At 36.0% G+C, this 18,662-nt stretch overlaps 1 protein-coding gene across 2 annotated transcripts; it reads right to left on the bottom strand.

The window, feature by feature from the left end:
- Positions 1-304: 304 nt before the first annotated feature.
- On the bottom strand, positions 305-18,662 carry pde11al (phosphodiesterase 11a, like). Of its 2 annotated transcripts, none has more exons than XM_030159229.1 (20): positions 17,576-18,662; positions 16,657-16,815; positions 14,740-14,829; positions 14,325-14,465; positions 14,166-14,230; positions 13,879-13,999; positions 12,809-12,884; positions 12,654-12,721; positions 12,460-12,552; positions 11,660-11,710; positions 10,200-10,346; positions 9,359-9,466; positions 5,189-5,298; positions 5,023-5,113; positions 3,839-3,939; positions 3,520-3,597; positions 3,364-3,427; positions 2,650-2,724; positions 2,456-2,539; positions 305-2,362 (listed from the first exon to the last, which is right to left on the bottom strand). In XM_030159229.1, the coding sequence occupies exons 1-20, from the start codon at positions 18,347-18,349 to the stop codon at positions 2,054-2,056; spliced, it is 2,805 nt and encodes a 934-aa protein (XP_030015089.1). In that variant the 5' UTR covers positions 18,350-18,662; the 3' UTR covers positions 305-2,053. The 2 variants fall into 2 exon arrangements, with proteins under 2 accessions (XP_030015089.1, XP_030015090.1); XM_030159230.1 differs by having other exon boundaries at positions 3,376-3,427.

Here is an 18,662-nt window from a genome sequence, read left to right as displayed (position 1 = left end):
AACAATCAAACAAATAAACAGACAAACAAACAAAGCAAACCAAAAATAATACCCCTTGCTTCCCCTTTGGGAGGCAGGGTAAAAATAGTTGTAATACTTGTAATGGACCCTAATATTACAGCTATGACACATTTTGGGGAATTACTACAGCTGAAATATTTAGTTGTAATACATGTGAAGATTTTGCTTATATACACTGTTTAAAAACACACAACAGACAGTTCCCATGCCACAGCATTTTATTCACAAAAACAGAATTTAAAAGTTGCCTGTACTTTCAATCTAAAATTTGAATGTTTTCTGTAATGTATTTCTAATGGACAGGTTATAAATAGCAGGAGAAAATGCCAATTATACAAGTTGCATAAATATAGAGCCCATGTGTGTATGAAAAAATAATGAATGTATAATTTTAGTACAGTCTGTGTTTCAAAATAAAACTCTGTTTTGCAGCAACAACATTCTTATCAACACGTAGCTTTACCCAACAGTATTTTCATGCAAAGCAAATCTCATAGGGCAGTCAAAGGCATCAATGTCCAGTACCAAGAACAAAACCAAACATGCACTTTTTACACTTCTCAACATAATCAGCATGCTGTGCACTTTACTACACCAAAATACTGTGATGATCAATGTGAAACAAAATCAACACAGGCTATACATTTACACATTCTTATCTTTTAAGGGGTTCTACATTGATTTAGTGTTGCACTTTTTCAGTTAGTAGAATCAGACAGATTGAAAATAGATGGAAATTGAGTGAAGCTCCATGAATACTGGATTGTGCTTTTTAAATTTTGCAATGATGCTTCAAGTGCTTTTAGTTGGACACACTCATTCTTTAAAACCTCAGTTTTAAAGAATTCCCCACAGAAATAAAGTTAAGTCTGTGGAAACTTAAATATCATCATATTTAGTTCATCTCTTGTACAGCTCTTCAGAGAGCCACAAAACAGGACAAGCACAAGTAAACTGAAGTCTAAAATGACTAATGTGTGAAGTCCGTGGAGTTCCCCTTGAAAACCTTAATGTATTTTGGCAATTTTACATACTAGTCTTCTAAAGGCAAAAATTAGAGTCAGGAATCCTACTTTTTTTTTTTTTTCCTGAGGGACAGCAACAAGCATTTTTCTAAGTAAATACAAAATGTAACAAATATATGATAGGGTTTTTTTAATACACAGTAGGAATTTGATTTGCCAAAAAGGTACTGCATTATAATATTATGGCAATATGATGGCAGGGGCATTTAGCCCAAGCAGCTTAATATTATTTAATCTTTTTATTTACACATGTTTTCACCCTCTGTGTCATGTTAAAACAACCTTTGTGAAAATGGGAAACTGTGGGGATGCCGTATTTGTCTCACTCAAAAAAATAGCTAATATATTTGTTAACAACAAAGACTGAAAAGCATTAAACCCATTTTGTACCTCAAGTTTTTGTCTAAACATAAAGCTGTACTTTACAGATGTGACATATACATGCAATTCACAAAAAAAAAAAAAACGAACAAAAAATACTGTTATACTAATCTAAAAAAAAACATTAATATAAAATTACATCATGCAGCCAAGAGTTGCAGCTGAGACAAGACAGCTTATCAGTAACATTCAGGAACAAATCCTGCTCCAGTCTACATTCATGATGGAAATCTGTGTGAGAGGAATCACAGTGACAACTTTTTGGTTTATAAAGGCAATAAAATATGTTTGTGTTTTTGAGGCAGTTCCCATAAATGAATATGTGGCCATCTTTGGTTTTAAGATTTCAGTAAAAGTCTCTTCTCTGAGCTTACTTTCAGATACACAGATGGTTGGGTGTAGAAACACTGACCTAACAATAAAGGTGGTTTACTGGGACAGAAGTCCGACTCCTGAGTTTAACACAGTGACACTTGGGAGAAGGAAAGCAGGTGAAAACTGCATTTTATTTATATTTTTAAAAAATAGTTTTAAGTTAGTGAGTCATTAAAAAATACAGGGTATAGCAAGAATCTAACTTAACAGATAAACTTGCACTTAACTGTTTTATTCCCTATTTGTAGAAGTTATTTGATGTTAATTGAAGCTGCTGCACCATCACAGGAGTCTTTATTTACTCCACACTTCAGACCCTGACTTAACTGAGGAGTTGACCCAAGCTTTGTGTCTTTAACCAGCTTCACGGTCTCTTTCGCCTCTGAGGGTTGATTCGACTCTGCATCTTCATGGGACTGAGGACTCTGACCTGGTTCAGCGCTCTGATTGGACACCAAGGCTCTGTGCTGGTCGGACGAGCAGAGCTCCTGCCACTTCTTTCGGTTGGACTCTATCCCATCAACCATTGGCTGTAACTTCCTGTTCAGCTTCAGCAACGCCTGCAAAAGAAACAGGAGAGAACATTTAATTCTTGAACTCTCCAACACAACAGAAACTAAAAGGTCTTCAGTCAGACATCTGAGGTTCTCCACCTGGTAAAGGGGTAAACAGATCCCATCTATCCACTCCAGCTGTAAGGTGGGAAGCTCATCTTTGCGATTGCGGTCAAATATTGCCTACAGAGAAATTGAACATATTTTACATGATCATTTGACAAAATGAAGGGAACAAAAGCTTATTGTACAGACATCTATGAGACAGTACAAGACAAGTGTGCTTTTCTTACCGCTGGAGTCAACTTGAGTTCAGACCTTTCCCTGTCACCTTGTTCAAAGAATTCACTCGTCACCAGTTCTGCAACCTTGGAAATGGAATTCATCATCATTTAAGCAGAAAAATAAGGGTCAAAGTGTATGTATTTTGTAAATGCATTGTATGTTTCTGCTTCTTTAGCATTATTAATTCATTAAAGTTATAACTGGTATTGTGCCAATGTGTCCATTTTTGACACAAGTAACAACCTTTCTTGAATCTCAGAAGAATCAAGAATGCATCTTTGGTTGTAGCAGAGCCAGCAGTGGATGCCTGTTGAAGCTTTTCAATGAACGTCAACATTCAACTCGAGTAAAAGCTAGAGACACAATACTTATAGAACTGCTTAAATTTATTAAACATTATTCCTTTTTGTTTGTAAAGGGCCAATTTGGTCTGTTTTCCACTTTTTGACAACATCCCTTTATTCTTTCTGAGAATTTATCGTAGTCAGAATCTACATTTATCATGAGAATAACACAAGTACATGCGTGGTTCTAACCACCATGAAAAAGGAGTCTATTGCATCATGCAGTGTGTAAAAGTACAGGGTGAGCTTATGCATTTGTATGAAAAGGATAGAACACAGAGACCTCTCTTTTGCCAAACACCTACAATAACTTACACTTCAAACAACAAAACATTTAAAAATGCAAAGACAAGAAAACATTGTGATAGGGACTCAAACCTGTTTGGATACCTTCCAAGGACGAGTGACGGCACCCAGATCACATGCTGTCATCAGCATAGACCTGTTGATAGCACAAAAGCTGATTTCTAACTGTGTGTTTTTGCTCTTCGCAGTTAAAGTGAGTTCATTTTAATTTAGTACAAAGGAAGAAACCTGAGAACTTCTCTGTGTCCTTCATCTGTCCAGCTGAATTCTCCAGACAGAACATGCTCAAAGAACTTAGTTCTGCGCCTTTCAAAGCAGAGAGACAGTCAAGGATGCACAAATGTTAACAGGCAAAAAAAGAGTTGATTTGGAGAAGCTCATCGATTCATTGTTTTTGTTCATTAAAAATCTGATAGGACTGAACAAGTTAAAATCCTAATTCTCCTACTTAACCATACAACTTGTAACTGATATATGAACCATTTTCAATCTCAGTTTTACTTTTTTATTGTTTACTTCAACTCCAAATACATTGAAGACTACTTACTCAAAGTGCAAAGTAAGGTCTGTGGACAGAATGGCCTGCTTCAGGAGTTGCATCATGTTGCTATACTCTTTAGAGCAGAGGTTTGCAAAGATATTGTGACCCTGTGAACGATTACAAGGGTGGAAAAACACACAAAAGCAAGTAAGGGTGAGTATTAATGGCTAAAATATCTCTTTAAAGCCAGTGCATTGGTAAAGTCATCCTTCACTGTCAAATAGAACTCCTATCAGCAATGTTAATTAGCTGTGTGTATAGGCTTTCTCTGTCCTCCACTAAAAGAAATCAATAGAGAGCCCAGTTCCTGATGATCAAACTGATCTACACCTGAGACAAAGCAGCCTTGTTTTGTCACCAGTTGTTAGCTGCCGCCTACCAGTACCATCGGCGCTAAAGTCCTGCCCACAAAGATCATTAAATAAGTACAATCATTCTGTTGTTCATAAGAAAAGATATTGACCTACAAAGTAATCCCTTTTAGGTCACACTGTATCTTACACTAATAAGATGTAACACACATCAAATTAGACCAAAACTAGAAATAACATATTCTTAATTAGACAGTAAACACAGCTTTATCCTAATTAAAATTATGTTATAATCAAAAGCTAAAAAGGAGACACTTGCAATGAAAGTGCAAATACTCAGCCAGCTGACAAAGAAAACAGTGAACTTTGTGCTTATAAACATAAAAATCAGCATTGGTACCATTATACTACAAGTAGAAATTCTGACCTAAGGTAAGTGTTATTAGCAAAATGTATTTGAAAATGTAATTAAAGTACAAAAAGTAAAAGTACTCATTGTGCAGTAAATGGTCCCTGCCAGTGTTTTGGATTCATATTACTGCTGCTTTAATGTGTATGTTGCATTTTACCACAGTATATGCTTAACATTACGCTCATATTGAAAATTTTATAAACTGTCATTATATGGTTACTTAATCTACAGCAGGGCATTATATTCTTAAACTCTGTATCTTGAGGCAAAGTTAATTTAGTTTAATTCTTCATTGTATCACAAAAGTTGAAAGTTGAAATATTTGCACAGATGTGGATTTCATTGGGCATGAAGGGGAGGAAAAATGTATTGTGCAAAAGTTAAAAAAGTACAGTATTTGGTTCTGAGATGTACAGAACTAAAAGTACTTAGTTGCGGTTCATAAACATGACAAATACACTTCTTACCTCACTTTGTAGGATCATGACTGCATGGTTGAAGTGATGATGCTCCAGTGTGGCTGATGTCCCGTAGAGTAAAGCCAGAGCAGAACCAGTTCTGTGGAGGAAAACACAGCTGTGACGCTTTTATTCAGATTTAACATTCTTCAGTTCCTGTGTTTCTGTTTCTTACTTGGCTTGAAATGCATTGTTGGTGCCTCGGTGGTCCAAGTCATGACACAGACATCCGACCATCAGCGCCAGCATCTCAGCATCTGTCAAGACATCCTGGAAGCTGGCTGTCTGCAGAAAAAAGCAGACCATGAAAATTACCTTTTGTTACGGCATGATTTATAAACCCACCCAGTTATCAGTGTCTAGTGAGTTTAGTTTTCATTTTCACGCTGGAAGGCTCCTTCATTTTCACTTCCTGCAATCTAGTGCATTTTTTCCAATAATTTACAACTTTTCTGTATCAGTATATAGTGGAAATAGCTTTATTTTTGTAAAGCAGAGGTCTGAAAAATGCAGCCCAGGGGCCAAATCCGGCCTGCCAAAGGGTCCAGTCTGGCCCATGGGATGAATTTGTGAAATGCAAAAATTACACTGAAGATAATAATCATTTTAGTTCAGGTTCCACATACAGACCAATTTAATCTCAAATTGGTCGGATCAGTCAAATACTATCATAATAACCTATAGATACTCATAACACCAAATTTTTCTCTTTGTAAATATAAACATTTTCATGTCATTTTACTGTATTTACACTAAAACAAACTATCATTTTACAAAAACGCAAATAACCAGAACAAATATGAACATTTTGAAATGTCTGAAGTACAAGTTTACCAATATTCTGCCTGGTATTAAATGTTTTGCGTCTTTGTAGATCCATTGTGATCTGTAAATTGTAATTTACATGTGTAAATGATAAACTGAGACATAATATTGTTAAAATTGCACTTAGTTTTCTTAAGAAATTACAGTTTGTTCATGTTATTCGCATTGTTTTAAAGGATAGTTGGTAGATGTTAACATTTTCATCACATAATTTTACTTTTTGCACTCTAAAACATAGAGGAATGTTTGGAGTTGACATTATTTATATATTATTATGTTATTATTTCACTGGTCCGGCCCACTTCAGATTCAATTTGGCTTAATGTGGCCCATGAACTAAAATGAGTTTGACACCCCTGATATAAAGGAAAACATAAAATTTGTGAGAAATAAAATGTCATTATTTAGTTTAATTCAATCTGTTTTGAAATTTTTCCTGAATCTATGTAAAAAGAAATCAAGACTTCACAACAGGACAATAAATTACAAGTGAAACAAAGCAATATTAACCATAAAAGGTGTGGATTGAAGCTGTATTTATCACACCTGCCCTTTGTACACAAGATATTAATGTAAGAAGATATTTGGGTTTAGCAAACCAGGAAATAAAAACCTGTTTTTTTTCTTTTATCATAATTGAATCACACATCCTCAGTTCTTCTCATATCCATTTAACAAATAAACCCCTCTGAAAGATAGTATATATCTACTTTGTGTATTTGTCCTTCTGCATGCTTTCAAGTATTTTCCCTCCTATAAATCACCTTTGCTCATTTGGCCTGATATGATCCCTGCTGAATCTGCACACAAACAGAACTGAATAACTCTCCTGTTTCTTTGGTGTCTTTAGTTTGGTTTAGTATCTTCATTTTTATTAACCCTTTCATGCATGAATTGTGAGAACCTTAGTCAAGATTTTTTTCTTCAGTGTTTGTATTCCTCCTTAGGCATGAAGAAAACAATGCGATCGAGTTTTTTTTTTTTTTCCTATGGAGTTACAAAAATATCCATTCATTTAATTTTTGAAGTAAAGTAACGTGTTTAAAACCCAAAATCAGAAAGTAATTTGAAAACAATGAAATAAAAACATTTTTAATGCTGCTAATCTGATGTCTTTTTACATTTTAACATATTCTAATGCTAGTAATTACTCACTTCATGGAGATAATATGCAAAAAAAAAAAACCTTCTTGTCTAACAAATAACAATTGATTTACACTTGAACATGATAACTGCAGATCAGGTTTATCAAGAACAGCAAAGTTACAGTAATGGTATGAATGTCAGTGTATGGGATGGTGCATAAGTGTCCACTGTGTTGGCTGATATGGAACTAAAACATCAAAACCCATGAATATACAAGAGAACAGCTGGAGAATAACTGTCCACTGTAGTGACCTATGCATGAAAGGGTTAAAAGTAAAAAAAACAAAAAACAATACTAATAATGTTTTTTTTATGTTCATTATGATCTTGTCTTTAAAAATTCCATAATTATTTAATTACAAAACAATCACTTATTAATAAATGATTAATAAATAATCAATAAATGACTAGATATACTAAATTATTAACTAAATAACCATCCAACTTAATAACAACCACCTTCTAATTAGCTAAACAATAATAAAATGAGCTTATTCAAAAATTGTTTGGATTGTGTTCTTTTTATTAAGTTGAGATACTCATGGCAGAGATTTCTTTTTTTGCCAATTTATCAAATTTTATATGGAAAATAACAAATTGTATCTGTGTCCAAGAAATCACTTTCAACTAAGTTACCCATTACAAAAACACCTCTGAAGGAAGTGTGTTAATTCCAGATCACATGACCTACTCCACATGATGTCATTTCCTCCTGAAGAAAACACTGGCAAAACTCCAAGAAATTTTCTTTCTCCTCTTTCTTAGTTATTTAATATAAGGTAATGGCTATTGTGTCAATAGCCATTTCGTTAATATGAAGTAGTTTGTGAGTCAAGTGTGTATTTATCACACTCTTATGTCAAAAGTCTTACTACAATATCTTAATAAATACCTTTCAGTTTCAATTTTACTCAACTGTATATGATATTTCGAAGAATCTTTCTGTAAAAATGTCATGTGGTGTTATGATTATATTGATTTTAGGCCTGAAAACAGAAAAAATGTCAGTTATACCTGTCAACTATGTTACCCTGTAAAGGTAACTCAAAAAGTCTCTCAATTATATATTAACATAACTAATGAAAGTGTTGGTCAAGTCTGTTAGAGAATGAAACCTTGGTAAATTTTGTCTAGATGGATTCAGTGTTATATGAACTTCATGATTATACATTTGCAGTAAAAATAGAAGGAAAAAGTGCAAAAATTCCAGTCTTGAATCGAATTAAGAAAAAAAAAAAAAAAAAAAAAATTAGCTTGAATTAAGGAAAAAATGTTGAATTAAGCCAAAAATAAATCTTCAATTAAGTAAAAAGAAAAAAAAAAAAAACATCTTCAATGAAGCCAAAACAAATCTTTACTTAAATAAAAAAAAATCTTCAATTAAGCAAAAAAAAATCTCAAATTTAGCAAAAAAAATTATTGAATTAAGCCAAAAAAATCTTCAATTAAGTAAAAAAAAAAAATCTTCAATTAAGCCAAAAAAATCTTCAATTAAGTTTAAAAAAATCTTGAATTAAGCTAAAAAAAATCTTAAATTAAGTAAAAAAAATTCTTGAATTAAGCCAAAAAAACATAGAATTAACAACTTTTTTTTGTTGTTGTTTTAGAGCAAACAATAACATTAAACTATGAAAATATTTACATTTACAAACTATCCTGAAACAATAAAATGTGAATAACCTGAACAAGTATGAACAACCTGAAATGTCTAAAGAAAATAAGCACAATTTTAACAATTTTTCTGCCTGTTCCTCAGTGCTTAGTGTCTTTGTAGTTTAGTTACCTTTAGTTAGGTTTTCAAGCAACATCATAGCATTAGTGTGTTTTTTTTTTTCATGCAGGAGGGGTATATAAATACTACATCGTCCCCTAAATCTACACCTGTGATTCTTCATGGTTATTCTATTCAGTAAAGTTACACTGCTTGACAGGTTTGTTTATTCTTACCTAGATACTTCCCAAAGGTGACTAACTGTCTTTGCAAATATACCCAAAGGTACCACTGTTTAATGATCCCTTAATGAAGTTTCTCTTGTGAAGTTCCCACTTAATGATCTAAGGTTCTATTTTAGAGACTTATTGTTGATGAGCCTAATGATGAGTCCATAGAGGCATCATGACAGCTTTTATAAATAACATCAACCAATCCATATTCTAAATTTGGAAGGTGTTTTGAGCGAAGCCTGCCTTACTTTTTTCAGTCTGTTTGACAGTGTTAATTAGACAGATGGAAAGGGGTCAACATATGTCACAGGCTCTAGGGTGGAGTGGAGCTGGAGCTGGAGCCGTATCTCATAACATAATTCTATTTGAAGACATACGGGTCATGTATCATATAGGTCATGTGTCATGTGTGGAATTTTTTTTAACTTACTGTGATCATAACAAACATGCACTGGGACACGTTGAAGGCATGCCTCCAGTTATGGTACGCCACAGTTCGATAGTTCTTCCTCACTGTCAGAAGCCAGCGGCACAAAACCTAAAAACAGACATGAAGATGACATACATATCCTCCACAGGGAAGGTGGGAAGTCAAGTCCAAATCCTTCTTCGCTGTACTTAATAATAGGTCCCTATCATCAGCCTATTTTAATACATTTTTGTCATTTTTCTTTTTTGATTTAGAGATCATCATGGCTATGTAACAACTTATGTCATGAATGTCTGTAAGAATGTTTCTTTTTTGACATATTTATTGAATCTTAAGTCGATTACTTTAACAGGTCTGTTATTAAAAGCGCTGTAAAGTCTTCATATATCAGTTTTCTTTGTTTTCTTTTAGTTTTTGTTCAGTGTTCAGTCATTTCAATCTTTGTGAAACCTTCCCAGTAATCTAAATGGTTGAGAAAATATCACAAAGAAAAGTGAGCGTCTGTTTTTATCCAACAGTGAATATGATGTATGACAAATGTAACAAGATGAAAACAATATAAGATTAAACAGGTGGATCACAGTGAAAAGGTGTTATAATTTTTCTGTTTGTTTCTTTTATTTCATTAATTTATTTGTGTTTAATGCTAGAATGTTTTCATTGTTTTTGTAGTTTACTAAGTTTCCTACAGAAATAGCCAAAAAAAAAAAAGTCCTTCAGTAGAACATGTTTTAGTTTTTTCACTGAATACATTTCAGAGCCTAGTTTTTCCACTTCTGCTCCACTCAAAAGTGTGTGTCCTTTGATTTTAATGCCTTTTAATATCACAGAACATTCTCACCTCATAGTCGATTTTAAATTTCTGGACAACACCAAGTTCCAGAAACATCCGGAGTGACGCAGTGATCATGGCGTCATTGTCCAAAGAGAAGTCATTGAAATGAAACTCGTCGATGCCTAACTCACTGCTCAGGGGGATCTTGGCCGCCTTAGGGGGAGAGGACAGAGCTGTCAATCACAGTTAGGGAGGAAAACGATCAACACTTTGAAAAACAGGTTTCACATGAATCCTCAGTGGACTTAATCCATCTCAGAAACTCATCTGATTGATCAAATAAATACATAAATGTTCCTTTTAATCCACAAAGACCCAGTGCTATTTTTGTGGCAGAGAATTTTTCTCTCTTTTTTACCTCTTTTAGTGATTTATCACCATTTATTATGACATTGTCTTCTGTATTTTGCATTTATCCTGTTTAAATTGTGTATTTTCCTGTATTTATTCTACTGATCATGTAGATCAGGGGTGTCAAACTCATTTTAGTTCAGGGGCCACATTCAGCTAAATTTTATCTGAAGTGGGCCGGACCAGTGAAAAAACAGTAAATTTGCATTCCAAAAAGGTTTACATCTACAAACTATCCTTTCAAATACTGTGAATAACATGAACAAACTGAAAAAATAAGTGTAATTTTAACAATATTCTGCTTCAGTTTATCATTTACACATGTACGTTATAACTTACAGATCACATACACAAAACATTTAGTAACAGGCAGAATATTGTTAAAATTGTACTTGCGTCTCTTCAGACATTTCAGGTTGTTCACATTTGTTCAGGTTATTCACATTTTTTGCGAAATTAAACTTTGTTTCAGTGTAAATACATGAAAATATTTACATTTACAAAGAGAAAAATTTGGAGTTGTCATTATTTATATGTTATTATGATAGTATTTTACCAATATGACCCACTTGAGATTGAATTGGTCTGAATGTGGAACCTGAACTAAAAGGATTGTTAATATCTTCAGTGTAATTTTTGCATTTCACAAATTCATCCCAAGGGCCGGACCGGACCCTTTAGCAGGCCGGATTTGGCCCCCGGGCCGCATGTTTGACACCTGTGATGTAGATATTCCTTAAAGCCCAGGTTAAAGTTGAGAGTTATTATATCAGAAACAGACAAAACTGAAGAAAAAGTGACTTTTTCAGCAAAGATAATAATAACTGAACATAAACCAAGTGTCTCCATCCACTGTCACTGATCCAACTCCATGGGTTTTACTGGTGGATCAATGTTTTAGAAAATAATGGTGTTTTCATGTTCACTGCAGAGCATCTGAACGTCCACATGGGTCATATCTGATGACCACGAAAAGATGACAAACTGTATTTAACACAAATTATTTACATGTATTGATAGGATTAGTGGATCAACAGGTATTAATTATTTTAGATCCACAGGTGGTTTTGGTCGCCTGTGGCTGTTTGGGTTTTTATGGGTTAAGTTAGGATTACCTTGAGCCTGTCAACTTCTACTTTGGAGCAGGTTGCATGGTAAGACAACATCTGAAAAAGCAGACATAAGACAGGTATAGAAAGCTGAACTTCAAGTCAAACCGCTGCTGTAGGCAATCAACATGTTTTAATCACTTGGAAGCGTTCCATCTTTCCTATTCCTTATATTCTTGTTACATGATCAGGAATCAAAGAAAGTGCATCACTGCTTTTAAGAGCAATTTGTTGAAACATTCGGAGGCTTTGGACTGGAAAAAAAAAAACATCTGGTGTTTATGAGACAGAAAAGATTTTGTGACAGAAACATAGGAGTGTGTGTTGGCCTTTGATGGGAGCTGAGCAGACTGACACACATATTTGTTATAAATTATTAAAAGCAGCTGAAATATTTATAGTAGAGAAGCAAAGCCATGTTTACTGAGGATAAAGTGAGTGTTCAGATTAGATACCAGGCAGCGGAGCAGAACACAGATGGAGAAATTAATGAATGTATTTAATATTATATTTATGAACAGTAATGCACATATTCCAGCTTATGTGTATTCATTTGTATGGGATGCATTACTCTTATACAGCATTGTAAAGAAATGGGAAGCATGCAACTTATTTATTTCTGTCAAAAAAAAAAAGGATTCATGAACAAAATAAGAAAGGGAAAAGTGAAAAAATGGAAAATATATTAAAAAAAAAAAAAAAAAGTTATACATATTAATATCTTGTCTCTAAAATGAGAGGACCATGAGTAAAAAAAAAAAAAAAAATCAGGCAAATGAAGATAATCAACATGTTCCTGTACTCACATCCAGTGCCACAGACTGTTTGGCCCAGGTTTTCTTCACTTGATTGTACATCATTGTGTTATTGATCCCAAGGCCACAGAATATAACAAATGCCTGTTGACAGAGAAACAGAACAAAGACATAAAATGGCCGTGAGATTTAGCAAAACATGTACGAAATTGATAACATTGTTTTTTTTTTTAAAAAAGTCTGACCTCAAACAGTCTCTGATCTGCATCATTGAAAGTCTTCCTGTCCAAACGATTCAGAATTTGTGCAACTCCTGTGGGAACCAGAAAGACATTATTAAGTACAACATGAAAGAGTGCTTTTTCAGTCAGGACAATTGGATTGTTTCTGGTCAACCTACCAATTATCTGATGGGTTCGATTCCAGATAGGAACGCATAACACTGATCGGATGTGAAACCCTGAGGCCTGATCCGCCTGCAAAGAGACGAGATGTTAAAATAGAGCAACACTGCACACTGTTTCAAAAATCATAGGAAGGAACCCTTCTAGGACCCAAAAAAAGAGTTTGTTCAAGGTGCTCTTTGGAAAAAGGGATTCATAAAGCAGATGACAAACAGGAAGAAAATGTGTTTTTTTGTTTGACTTCCTGATGAAGGCTTGAAGCTGAAACACATTGAAGTGTTTTTTAAGGTCTACACATGACCATGCCGTGAGAATAAAGGCATTTTAATACTTAAAGAGAGTCCCTTGGAGTTTGCTTCCTGATGTCAACTCCTCACTGTTTGTTTGAGAAGATATTTTTACACTTACATGACTTGATTTTAATAAAGATTTAGGCAAATTACAGACAATATACCATTTACTAACATGGACTTTTAATCACATTCTATTCTATTCTATTCTATTTCATAAGTCTTATTCAAACCATTGAAATATTGACATTTGAGTTGACAATTTTACTATCATTCACATCATTGGGATTAACATACACCTCATTTCTGTAATTTATAACTTTTCTTAAAAAAAACAACAACTGAACACAGCAGATGACTAAACTGTAAAAAGTCCATTAATTAAATATTCATCCAAAGTACAAAATCTAAGTAAACTTTGGTCTATGGACAGAAAAGATTTAAATTAAAAAGTAAATTTGGCATAAATTAAAAAGTAAATTTGGCAAATATAAAAAATTTCAAATGCAAAGCTATCTGCGAACAACAGAAATATAAACCAACTTCTACATAAACCACTGCTGTGTTAGTTCTACACTGAACCCACAGCAGAAGAAGAATGAGATGCAACAGTGCAATTTTATTAAAACAGCTTCTGCTTCTCAAAGATGAGTAAATTATGGTAAAATGATGATATGATTTCTCCTAACTCTAGCCCTGTTTCCTGCATCTGGTTTTATACAATTGAATGGAGATGGTTGTAATGGTGATATAAAATATTCCACACAGGTCCACACCTCAGCGTCAAAGCGTGGGTCTTGACACACGTCACTGATGTTAACAGGCAGTCCCGTGGAAGCCACCAGCTCAGCAATGCTGTTATTGATCAGCCAGTCAGAGCACGACAGTTTCTCCATGCTGATGTCACCATTAACACAAACATATAAGATAACATAAGTCCAGTCATCCACATAAATATGTATTTTACAGTGTAACTCATCATCAGACTCATACATAAAGATGATGAAGCCGTGTTAGTGCTGCATTTATTGTAATATATTTCAATCTTTTTCTGGGGTTTTACCTGATGTCGTGGTCCATGTTACACAACGGAGACATGAGCTCAAATGTTTTAGAGAATTTTACAACCTATGTTTTATAAAATAAGTAAAGCAGAAGTGTCAGTTTTGGGGGGCAATGACCAGACAATGCTTAAAAGCTGATAAAAAATGAAATATTTTACAGGTGAATCAATGTCCTCTAAGAGAAGCACAGAGCAGCGTTCACACTGAAGGAGGGTCAGGGCCCGTTGCATGATCTTTCGGACTATTTTCTCCAGGTCAGTCTGCTCCTCAAACAGATCGTTGACGACTTCCAGCAAGGCCTGTGACAGGAGATGACATTACACACCAGGGACATATTTATGATTCCATGTCATGTCTGTTAAAGAATGAGGCGGTTGTCTCAGTGATGTGAAATTCATCCCTCCTTCTGTCTGAACTTCTGTCTGATGAATAAATAACACTGTATTTTAAGGGCATGGCGATTTTTCAACAGCTAAATGAAACAGAATTATTTTTACATGCACAGTGACTGATGTGCATATAGTTATCATCAAATCAAACATATTTGTAAAGGCACAGTCTTCATTTTCTCACCCTGCTCCGTTCATACTCCTTGCGTGACTCTGAAAACAGCTTGGCATTAGAAATCGATATTCCACAGAATGGAAGATACATCTGCAGCACCTAAATAAACAAAAAAAACAACAACAAGGATGGAAAGAATGCATATTCTATAATGTTATACATTGGTATGCAACACAAAAGAACTGGTTATCCAGATAAGCAGAGGACTAGTTATCTGCTTATCTTCACAAATGTCTCTCAAACAGATTCCCATTTAATGAAGTATTGATTTAAAGCAGTGTTTCTCAAACTGTGGGGTGGGGCCCTATAGGGGAGGTGTGAAGACTTGCCAGGGGGTCATAGGATCAGTCCTGAGAGTTTTATTTTTTTCTTTAGGTTACAACATGTAGCAGGTGGAACTAATGTTCCACCTAAATTGGAGCACCCTGGACTCATTTTAGGGACGTACAACAAATAAATCTACTGTCATGGTGATCTGTCACTGGACTAGACAAACAGTTCAGGTTTGGAGAATGGACAAGGATTGGACTGGAAAAGAAAAACGTGCAATGATTCTGTGTGTGCATAAGTTTGTACAGTTTGCACTTTAATGTTCTGAGATGCGCAATGTAAACGGGCTCATTGCAGCCACTGATATTGTTAAAATCTTTGTTACCAAAATGTGTTTGTTGTTCTAAAAAACAGTAACTTTATTGTCATAGTTGTAAGATAATTGCATATTTTCTCTTTTTATTTGGAAAAATATTGTCTCAGGGAGCAGTCTTGTTGAGTTTATTTGTGCTGTTCAAGTAAAAATCAAAGTTATTTTTAATTTGAACAAAAAATTATTCAAGGAAAGCAAAAAGTATTGTTACAATATTGATGTTTCTTTCAATAAAAATTATAATTGCACCACTGTTACAATGTTGGTGGGGTTAAGGGGGGCCTGGAGATTTTTTGTCCTCCAAAGGGGGGCCAGAGAAAAAAAGATTGAGAACCACTGATTTAGAACAAGAAAGGCATTTAGTAAGACATCAAGGATGACACCAAATATCTTTAAGAGGGGATTTTTTTTCCAGTGTCTTTAGGTGTTACTAAAATACAGTTTTATTCTAGATTCACTAATATTTTCCACTGCAATCATTACAAACACAGAAAGTTGTTTGAAGTTTCTTTTAAGTTGCAGCCAAGAGGCATGGGGAATAAATGAACAACTTGATTCTGCCACCTTGTGGACAAATGGTAACTACTCAGTGTAAAACTGGACTAGAACACAAATGAACATCAACTATTCATTTGTGTTTTTAATAGCAGAGGTTTTGTGCACCATCTCTGTTTATTTGCTTTTCTTGTTTTAACTTTATAATTAACACAAATGAGCCCTATGGTTTTGTTATTGTTTCAACAAGAACCCATTACTTTTCACATCTATGAGATATGCAGAATATTATTTTCTCATCAGCAAACTTGGGGAATAAAATTGTATTCATGAGCTGAGGAACTGTGAATGATGCTATAATACATGCAGATTTGAGTAAACCCATTTCAAGTGGATTGCTCAGGGAGCAGTTTAGAGTGTATCCACTCCAAATGGGCATCCTAACTGTGTGTATATATTGCATAGCTCGACATATTTAATTTTCTACATTTGGGTAAGAGGTTGACCTCCCCCTTTAATTTTTCTGGAGTTTTGCTTCTGAGGGAACACTTTGCCTTCCTCCACAGCCATAAAGAAGATCAACACATCAGTGCAATGAGCTTGTGTGATTGTGTGTGTGTTGTTGGTATTCAGGTGAAGTGGTGGAGCTTTGCTGCTGCAAATGAAGGCCATTTAAATGCTCTTAATGGTTAAACCAACTACTATAACTCCAAATATAATAAGAAATAGAAGGCACACCACATGTTCACAAGATATCTTCAAAATACATTAACATGATCAAACCTCACCTTCTCATCATCTTCAGTGAAGGGGGTGCCAATGGGGTTTTTGTTGATTGCTTGCACAACACCTATGACTTCTCCATCACTGTTACAGATGGCCATGCACAGGATGGACTGAGTCTTATAGCCTGTTAACTTGTCTATCTCATCACTGAAGCGGTGGTCCTGGAAGAGTGATCACACACACACATACACATACACACACACACACACAAACACACACACACACACACACACATACACACATTACACAAATATAGTCACACATATGTGTTCGTGATGCTCAATAAACACCAGAACACTTGCCCCCCACCATGACAGCCCTAAAAAGTGGAGTTTACGCGCCTGTGTGACAGACATGCAGCTGTACCATTCTTGGTTATTTAAATTCACTCAGAAACAGGGACTGCGTTTCACTATAAGAAGGAAAACTATAGTACCCCTCGCTGACACAAATCCTATTGCTGTAATAGACCTCTGGGGGACCCGCATCATCACGTTGCCTCCCAAGCAGCCCAGGGCCATGATATAATGATGTAGAGCGCAAATGGCAGCGTATAAGATGAGATATAACCGGGGTGGGAACCGGGAATTAAAACGCTCGATTTCCTGCTTTATACTTTCACTCTGATGCTTTTTATTCTGGGATAATTGAAGTAATTAACGCTGCACTGCGCGACCCCTTGTCCAGCATGTGTCCTGGATAACACAGTTCGCTCTCGGCAGCAAAGGGTTAAACCGGGACTATAATTACGTCCATTTTCCTTTGAACATTCCTGTAGCTCTTTCAGAGTTGTTCCCAAAGGACCCACTTCATGAGCCCAAGTCGCAATCCCTTAGAGTTTTGCTCACATTGACTTATCTCTGAATTCTAACTACAACAACAAACATGCGCAAACAGACTCTGAACCTGCTCCAGATTTACCTCATATGCGTTTGGAATGTTTACAGTTTCTCCATGCTCTGCCACATATCCTATTATACCCTTTCCCCATGGAACTTGGACTTCATTGGAGTTCAGGGTGCTTGAGGACGGTCGGACTGTTGTGCCTGAGTGTACATCAAAAAATTTGGACACCAGAGTCCTCTTGTGCGCAGGTCCCTCCACAAGAAAAAGTGAACACCTGTCTGCGTCCACAAGGATGCACACATTGATCAGTATCTTATAACTCAGGTTTGTCAGGTCCAGATCATTAGAAATATCCTTCACCAACTCCAGGAAAAACTCCCTCTCGTTGGTTTCCTTCAGTCTGTACTTGTAGTCGATGGCACTGGACGCGTACTGGGGCACGTTGACCCTGGACTCCAGCAGGGCGCTCAGGATGTGCGCGGTGGTCGGAGGTAGGGAGCTGGCTTTACGCAGCAGCGCACGGCGCCTCATGCTGGACTGAGACTCGTGTTCGGCCAGACTCACATGCTCGTCGTAGGTCCAGTGTGCGGTTGTCGCTTTGGACCGGGCGAAGTTCCGCCGCAGTTCCATGTGGGACGATCTGCGCCGGAGCCCGTCTGGGTTGGTCGGCCACAGCGGGTCCCTGACGGTGCCGCGCTTCTCCTCAACCGTGGACACTTTCGAAGGTTGGTGCTCCTTCAACCACCTGCTAACCTGATCACATTTCGCTTTACGAACGAGATACTCCTCGAAGAGATCTGGATGACAGTCCAAAAACGCCTCTACATCCGAGAAGTCAAATGTTGTCATGCTGAAAGCTGCTGTGAGGAGCAAGTGTGATAGAAACAGGAGTTGGGCGAGTGGATGAGGGTGAGGCGGTTGCAGCCAAGCTCCTCAGAGAGGTGATGTCCTCAAAACATTTATTTATTCATCCCTTGTATGAGCCGGTCCATCGCATCCCTCCTTGAAAACACTGGACGCAGAAGTGTAGAAAAAGGCTTGGTTTATTTGTGCCCGGACTGATGACGCCCGAGAGACGAGCTACAGCTGTCAGTCAACCGAGATTGAGCTGCGTCTCTGGGGATTTCTAGGGAATACTATGCAGAGGTGTAGAAAAACACAG

Source organism: Sphaeramia orbicularis, chromosome 16, assembly GCF_902148855.1.
Source record: "Sphaeramia orbicularis chromosome 16, fSphaOr1.1, whole genome shotgun sequence".
NCBI classification, from domain to species: domain Eukaryota; kingdom Metazoa; phylum Chordata; class Actinopteri; order Kurtiformes; family Apogonidae; genus Sphaeramia; species Sphaeramia orbicularis.
The sequence above is the reverse complement of the archived record's forward strand: the minus strand, read 5'-3'. Positions and strand labels throughout refer to the sequence as shown.